Source organism: Nelumbo nucifera, chromosome 8 (genome assembly GCF_055504915.1).
Source record: "Nelumbo nucifera cultivar China Antique chromosome 8, China Antique-T2T, whole genome shotgun sequence".
NCBI classification, from domain to species: Eukaryota; Viridiplantae; Streptophyta; class Magnoliopsida; order Proteales; family Nelumbonaceae; genus Nelumbo; species Nelumbo nucifera.
The window spans coordinates 53,328,048-53,336,739 of NC_142656.1; the positions used below are offsets into that span (position 1 = coordinate 53,328,048).

At 38.4% G+C, this 8,692-nt stretch overlaps 1 protein-coding gene across 1 annotated transcript in view; it reads left to right on the forward strand.

Annotated features, from left to right (window-relative positions):
• ISA1 (isoamylase 1) overlaps window positions 1–7,195 on the forward strand; it is a 124,337-nt gene extending 117,142 nt beyond the window's left edge. The window contains exons 15-18 of the mRNA XM_010264992.3: window positions 959–1,039; window positions 1,126–1,208; window positions 1,297–1,414; window positions 6,532–7,195. Coding sequence (XP_010263294.1) covers window positions 959–1,039; window positions 1,126–1,208; window positions 1,297–1,414; window positions 6,532–6,795 — 546 coding nt within the window. The 3' untranslated portion in view covers window positions 6,796–7,195. The remainder of the gene's footprint in view (window positions 1–958; window positions 1,040–1,125; window positions 1,209–1,296; window positions 1,415–6,531) is intronic.
• The last annotated feature ends 1,497 nt before the right edge of the window (window positions 7,196–8,692 follow it).

Below are 8,692 nucleotides of genomic sequence, written 5' to 3' on the forward strand. Positions count from 1 at the left end.
AAATTACCTTCAATTGATTTTATATAAATCATCTAAAACCAGGCAAACATGATGACTTGATCAGCTTTTTTAATGCTCCACCAATTATCAGCCAACAGACTAAGAACTTACACCCCAAAGCATTGTAGGAGTAGCCCTAAAACAAATTGGCCCTCAAATAGAGGTAGGCATTTGCTCCCTGCTTCACCAAAATTTACTCTGTGACCAACTCTGTAGAATTTTGTACGTGACCAAGCAATGCAATACTGTCGTATAAAACTATAAAAACTATCAATGAGATACCTTCTTAGCCACCAATAAATTCTGAAAAAATCTCCAAAAATCTTCTAAGAATCAGGAAATTCAAGAATGAATTGATATCTTTATTAAAACAAGAACATTTCTAGTTAAGTTTGAGCTTTCTATAAATGGTAAATTCCTATAATTACTATTTATAGAAAACTTTTGTATTACTATTTATAGTAAAATCCAATTCTGATGAAAGGAACCTCAAGAGGAGGCAAAGATTTAGAACACGGAGGTCAAACTAACTATCAACAATGTTGGATTTAGAGGAGATTAAACAAAAAAATAATAGAAATACAAAAAAAAAACTTAAAAAAATAAGACTAAACAAAAAGAATTCAATTGGCAGGTAACTGCATGATTATATATCATGATTACTTTGGACAAAAATAAAAACCAATAAATCTGATATTACTTTGATGTCCACAATTATATATTTTCTGCCTAATATAACTGCACTCCTACAAACTGAATACTCCAAATGGGTAGATTATTCTTCTTCCCAAAATGAAATCCATCCTTCAATTATGGATGAAAAATGTTCTTTTCCTTTTCATCTTCTCATGTTAATGCAACTTTCATTGTTCCTTTCATGCCCAGGTTGTTAATGTCCATATAAAACTAAATAATGATTTACTAATCAGAGAGTGGTCCTATGTCTTCTTTTGATTAGGGTGTGCCAATGATTTACATGGGCGATGAATATGGCCACACTAAAGGTGGAAACAATAATACATATTGCCATGATAACTATGTGAGCTCCTACTTGCTGTTTGCATGTTGTTTGCTTATGCTAATGGAACCTAACTTTGGAGCCTGTCCTATTGGTTCCGACTGCAGATTAACTATTTCCGGTGGGACAAGAAGGAAGAATCATCTTCTGACTTCTTCAGGTTTTGCCGCCTCATGACAACGTTTCGGCGGTAAAAGCATCCACATTTGAGACATACATATTTTAATCTGGTTAATATTTCAAAGCTCCTTATTTGATCTGTATGTTGTATGATACAGTGAATGTGAATCACTTGGTCTTAATGACTTCCCAACAGCAGAGAGGCTTCAGTGGCATGGTCATGCCCCCAGGATGCCTGACTGGTCTGATACAAGCCGATTTGTAGCTTTTTCACTGGTATGTTTCTTCTCAGTCATCTTAACAACTGCATGCACTATGATAAAAATTCTTTTCCTGGGTTATGTTGGCTTAATTTAAAAGGAACAAGACTTAGATATATCATCAATCCTGGCATGCTTTGATCAGTGACATCCATGAGTTTTTTTATTTAAGTCTCCCTTTTTTATTTAACAGCTATGCAAATATTCTAGCCATTTTCTGGACCTACTAATATTTGCGATGCAAGTAGGGCTGAACCCTTGGAATTACTGCAAGGAGTGATATTGAGAAGCTCTCTCAATTACAGAAACCTTCTGATAGAAATGTTTCTGAGGTGGTTATGGGGTATTTCTAAAATAAACAGCGTAGGGTCTTGGCAGTACAAACACATCATAAAATAAGTGAGGCATTTTGGCTATGAAATTCAGAACAACTTTCTATTCAGTTCAAAGATTAGTAAATAGTCTAGCTGATGTATGTATAAAGTGAGAACAATGGGCCAGGCAGTAGGGGAAGCCTAAGGGGTGCTCGGTACATACCATCTACATCATTCTTTTCCATAAATTAATAAAATTCTTAATAGTATTATCAGTAAAACAAGGCAGAAAAAAATAGAGGAAGAAAAGAGAAGAGAAGAGAGAGGGGAGAAAAGAAGAGAAAGATTGGAGACCAAAAAACTGGTGGCGCCAATTCTAATTAGTATAAATATAGGGTGGCATATTAAAAGGAACAAAAAAAGACAACAGTGCCCTTGCAGTACACATACTATATAAATTATTAACGATCTAACACTCCCCCTCAAGTTGGGACATAGATGTCAATCAGGCCCAACTTGCCACACAAATTATTGTGCCGCAAGTGATGGAGGCCCTTAGTGGAGATATGTGCAAGTTGTTCTTTTGAGCTAACATAGGGAGTGCAGACTTCTCCACTCACAAGTTTCTCCCTAATAAAGTGCTTGTTAGTTGTCACTTCAATGTGATTTGTCCTGTCATGGAGGACTAGGTTGGTTGCAATATTGATGGCAGCGACACCTAAAGACATGCATTGGAATAGAGAACAAAGGGGCCTTAGGAAACAAAAGTCGATGTGGGGCCTTATACTCTAGCAATTAAGATGGCATATGGTTGATAATATATGCACTGCACATAATGGTGTCCATCCGGAAACATTTTGGAACATGCATATGTAATAATAATCCACAAGCAACCTCAAGAAGATGATTTTTCCTTTCAGCAACACCATTTTGTTGAGGTATTTTAGCACAAGAACTTTAGTGAAGAGACCCACACGAAGCAAAGAGCTTTGTGAGATCATTGTGAAAAATACTCCTTTGCGTTGCCTGACTAGAAAATATGAATCGTAATCTAGAATTAAGTAAAAATCATGAGTTGAAAATCTTTCACAAGCTTTAGCACTTCATTTCTAGATCGCCTGGGATAAATCCAAGTATATCTAGAGTAGTCGTCAACCAATGTAATGAAATACTTATTGCTAGTTTCAGAAGGTAGAGTAACAGGGCCCCAAACATCGGAATAAACAATGTGAAAGGGAAATCCAAATCTTTTATTTCTTAAAGGAAAAGAACTTCTACAATGTTTGCTCAATTGACACGTTTGACGCTACAACTCATTTACTGACAAAGACTCAAATAATTTTAGAAACACAACTTTTAACGATTCAAAAGAAAGATGACCAAGACGACTGTGCCATAAGTAGGCTTGGCTCTCGCTAGACAGACTTAAAGGCTCTTTAGCCACAAGACCAGTTTTACTCTCCAACACGTAGAGACCATTCCTCTACCAATCATCCTCCCAAAAGTCAAATCTCAAAAAACGCAAGAAGGGAAAAAGGTTACTGAGCAATTCAAGGAATGAGTAATGTTGCTAATCGAAAGTAAATTAATAGGCAATTTTGGAATATGCAATACATTAGAGAGGTAAGGCCAAAAGGAGGGGAGATGGTTCCTTGATTGGCTATGGTAGAGAATGACCCATTAGCTAGTCTCACCTTATCTCTCCCAGAAAGGTGGTTATATGCCTGAAGCACATTTGACTTACCAGTCATGTGATTTGAAGCTTTGGAGTCAATTATCCAAGGAGAGTCAGATGTATGAGATGATACATGGAAGGCAGTGGTAGAGTTACTCGATGTAAACGCAAAAGAGGTAGGAGTAGGGCCAAAATCCACATGATGAAGTGTCCTGCCACATAACTCCAAATGGTCACGAAAAGAGCTAATAATTTCTTCCTTAGGATCAGAACCAAAGGGACGTTCCTGAGATACAATGAGACAAGTCTCTTGAGAGGCCACATTTGTTGAGTTATATTTCTTCTAATTCTACTTAATTGTCTTCTTAGTCTGATCAGGTGTTATTTTTTACTTAATTCCTTATCCCACTTAGGCTTCCCATGGAAATCCCAACATGTGTCTCTAGTGTGCATGGACCGCTGACAATGAATGCACAAAAGTCTGTCTTTGCCATCCACCCTCTTTTGGAAGTCTCCCTTCTTAAAAGAACCCCTTCCATTTCCACGTGTACCTCCTCTAATTGCCAAGGCAACTGGCTCCCCCTCTGAACAATTCATCACATTTCTTCTACTCTCTTCAAATTAGACTAAGGCATAGACCTCTTGGACTGAAGATAGGTCCTTACTTCCCAAGATTTGCACCATAATAGAGTCATACCTCATTACCAAAAAGAAGATAGAGTCATACATAGGATTCAGTTCCAAGAGGAATGCAAATACTCGCTGCTAGGAGACAAGGGGTTTGTAGGCTTATGCATCTTCATCACATTTCCAATTCACACTTTGATAATGATCCAACTCCTTCCAAATTGATGTCAAATCTGAGAGACTCCTCTCCCCCTACTTACAAGTGGATGATTCAACTTGCAATTGGCATATTTTTGCATAGTGCCTCTCCTTGAATAGGTAGATTTTGCTTGTTCCCATATTTCATAAGCTATTTCAGCCCACATAAAGGTCTTTCTCATTTGTGGCAGCATAGAAACTAGGAGCCATAACATCACCATACTATTCTCTTGACCCCAACTGTCATGTTCAGCACTTCCAATCTTTGGTTCATTTTGCCATTGATATATTCTATTTTCCATCTAGCAGTAATGTAGAGCTTAATTCCCCTAGACCACTGAAGGTAGTTAAATCCATCAAAGAGGATTACAGCCATAGGGAAATTCATATCAAGCCTCCCACTCATTCCATTTTGACTTACAGGCCAGAAGATGCAGAATCTTCAGAGGACATGATCCAGTTCACCGTTCAGCTCCAAATACACATCCAAGGATCACTTCTAACATAGGTCCATCCCTAGAGAGACACTAGAACTGCAGTCCACATAAACACTCTACAGTCTGGAAACAAAACAGCACTATCTCCCCCAAAAAACAGGTTTCTAGGTTGTTTTCAGGTTTAAACAGATTCAACAGCCACAGTCCACACTTCCAGGCCACTTAATCACCACAACCACCAGGAGAGAACACAACCAGTGTTGTCACATAAAAAAACAGGTCATACATGACCTACAGGAACTTCATATTCAGTTACAAGGATCACACGATCTACTTCATATTCAGCCACCTTAGTTTTATATGTTTTCTTGGTACACGACCAAGAGGAAGAGAGAAAGGAAGAAAAAAACTTCTGCTGTATCAGTTGTAGATGTGTTTCTTGAGCCCAATCTGGAGAAGACACTCAAGACAGCAAGGAAAGGAAGAGAGAGAAAGTATGATAGATCTGACCTCACAAGCCCAATAGTTTTGCTCTGATACCATATTGTCAATGAAACAGAGCAGAAAAATAGAGGAAGAGAGAAGGGGAGAAGAGAAAGGTTGGAGACCAAAACAACTGTGCTGGCGGCGCCAGTTCTAATTAATATATAGGGTGGCATATTTAATGGAGCAAAAGGACAACAATGCCCTTGAGGCACATACTATATATTAACAATTCTGACAGTGACCAATAAAAAAAGAAACAAAGTTTTACCAAAGTTCTTGCAAAAATGAATAAATCAGTGCCAAGTTGAACTTACCTCATGTGATTTGTTGGTTTTTGTAATAGCTGCACTTTGGCAGCAATTTGCAAGTCATTAAGGGGGCTCCTATCTTTTCAATCTGTCAATGATGTTCCACCCCCACCCCCCTTATTGGGCGAGGATTCATTTATGAATGTGTAATAGAAAGCACAAGCTTAATTGGAGCGCTGTGATGGTTCAATGACAGATTTCTTGCTGCATTGACATCTTGAATTCTATTCTTTAGCAAGGACTTCCTGATTAATACTTAGTAGTGTGTGCACCAAAATGCCCTGGGTAACAGTTGCCCCCTGCCCCAAGGCTGGAGCTATTCCTAAAACACCTCCCTCTCCATGCACATGGAAAGGGAGTGGTCTATGTAGAAACTGCTTAGTTTCCAACCTTGGTTATTACTTCAGTGACTGCTTTGTTCTCATTGGCAATGTTGGTGTAACTAAGATAGTTTGGTCACATGCATAGAAGACCACCTACAGCACCCATAAGAACTGATCTGTTACAAGTTGAAGGGGCTAGAAGGGCTAGGGGAAGATAACAAAAGGGAATGGATAGAAATAGTAAGAACAGATTCAAGCACTCATAATTTAATAATGGATATTGGCATTAAACAGAATAGAATGGTGAGACAGGATTCATGTAGCCAATCCCATATAGTTGGGATAAGGCTTAGATGATGATAATTGGCATTGTTGGTACTATTGTTGTTTTTGCTTTTATTTATTTATTTATTTTCCTAGTTGGCTTATGCTCAGGATTTTCTTCATGCATTCTAGTCCTAATTTACAGGGTTGCTTCATTGATTTTATACTTTGTGAGTGTCACATGGTGAAACTTCTCTTTGATCACATTTCACCCATGGATGTAATCATTCACATAAATCACATAAAATCATGTGTTCTAAATCCTTCTTTTTGTTCTTTTTATTATATTGGATAGCTATCAGTCTAGAATATTGTTTCTGCACAAGATTTTATAGTCTAGAAGATCTTTTCATTATCTACTGAATGGTGGCCGGAGTTGCTACTTCCATGTTATTGAACCTTCAGCTAATTTTTATCTGTTATCGTGAATTTGAGTTACAGGTTGATGCAGTGAAGGGAGAGATATATGTTGCTTTCAATACCAGTCATTTACCTGTTATGGTCACGCTGCCGGAGAGGCCTGGTTATAGATGGGAACCTCTAGTTGATACCAGCAAACCATCACCATTCGATTTCCTCTCTGAGGACCTTCCTGAGAGAGATGTAGCAATAAAACAGTATTCGCATTTCCTTGATGCCAACTTATACCCTATGCTTAGTTATTCATCCATTATCCTGACACTCTCTCCAGACGACAAGGCTTAAAGTCCCTAAATGTGATGGCTTTGTATATATACTTCTGTTTATTCTGTATATGGCAGCAGAGTGCATATCTGAGAAGCAATTAATGATTTTACAACTGGAAACTTGCATCAATAAGCTTACCTGTATTGACTGTACCTCAAATAAAAGTTTCTAGCTATTTTATTGAGGCTGCAATCTGATACAGTTTTGTAATGTCATATGGTGCTATATCTATTAGTACCCAAAAAATTGCCATATGGTGCCATTATGTATTGGTAATTCAGTATTGTGAAGCCGCAATTTGATAAAGCTTTGTGTAAAGAGACTGGGCCGAATGGGCCCTAACATCCTCTCTTGTAATATCTTTTATTTTATTGTTGATGGGCCACACTTAATGGGCATGTTATTTATTCTTGTTTTATTTTCTTTATGTAACTGCCAAGCTAGCCGCCCACTTAAGGGCATTCTTGTCTTCATGTAATTTTTAGATCTTAATAAAATAGGGTTAGAGGAGAATGGAGAATTATTCGACTCCTTCTCTTACCTCTTTTTTTCGCCATCTTCTTCTTTTGTATAGCTGCTCAGACTTGTTTTTCTTCTCTAATCCCCAAATTTAATCTTGATACTTGAGGACTGATTTACATCTTGGTATCAGAGCAGGTTTAGTTCTTCTTTTTTCTTTCGTTCCCATACACTCTAAAATCAAGAGAGAGTATGGAGAGATAGGTTCTCTATAGTATAGTCAATCACTTGCCTAGTTGGTAGAGGGTTTGGAGAGTTGAGATCTGGCTGGATTTTGCCAAGAAGTGATGTTCTGCTATTGCCCGAAACCCTAGCCGACTAGAGATCTTCGAGGTTACCAGGAAAGGAGAAGCTTGGGTGTGGTGCTCTGTGCTTGGAAGGTGTCTCGTGATTGCTAAATGAGGGCGGTTCAGGTTTGGAAGAGTTTGGGTTGGTCTGGTGGTGCGGCTGCATCTTCTCTCTTCCCCCCCTCCCCAGCTAAACAGAGCAAAACCCTAGTTTTTCAAGCACCCTAGTTTTTCAAGTAAGTTTATATAGGCAAAATTTCTGGTTCTTTGATTTTCGTTTGATTGATGGAGACATACGAAAGTGAGTTCAAGCAAGTGTCGGTTTCTGGCCTTGGCTCAGTAGATTCTGTTTTGATTTGTGTAACTACAATCAAGCTAGATGGGACAAACTATCTTGCTTGGGCACAGTCTATAAGAATCTATGTTTGTAGTAGAGGAAAACTCGAGTATCTCACAGGCAGTAAGGTGAAACCCAAAGAGACAAACCCTGAATTTGAAAAATGGATGCAAGAGAACTATATTGTCATATGATGGTTGGTCAATTCTATGCAACCCCATATAAGTCAGCACTATCTCTGGATGTTTTCGGCTAAGGAGATATGGGACAGTGTTACTGAGACCTATTCATAGAAACTGAATGTAGCCAGAGCTTATAAGCTGAAAAGTGATGTGAAGAACCTGAGACAGGGGGAGAAGAATGTAGCAATCTACTACTCTATACTAAAATCCCTATGGTAGGAAATTGATGTTATGGAGACAGTGGTATGGGAGAGTAAGAAGGATGCTGAAATGTATAGAAAGTTGGTGGAGAGAAATAAGGTGGAGAGATACTTGTCTTACAGCCTTCTATCCCTTTCCTACTACTCCTTTCTTGCCTCTATTTCTTCCCATGTGATACTCAGGTCTGTACCGGAAGCATTATCTCAAGCTGAATGGAGGGATGCTATGATGACCGAATTAGATGCATTGCATAAGAACCATACCTGGGGTATTGTTGACTTGCCGGAAGGGAAGAAACCAGTGGGTTGTAAATGGGTGTTTACCATTAAATATCACTCGGATGGCTTTGTTGAGAGGTTTAAGGCTCAGTTGGTTGCTAAGGGTTACAC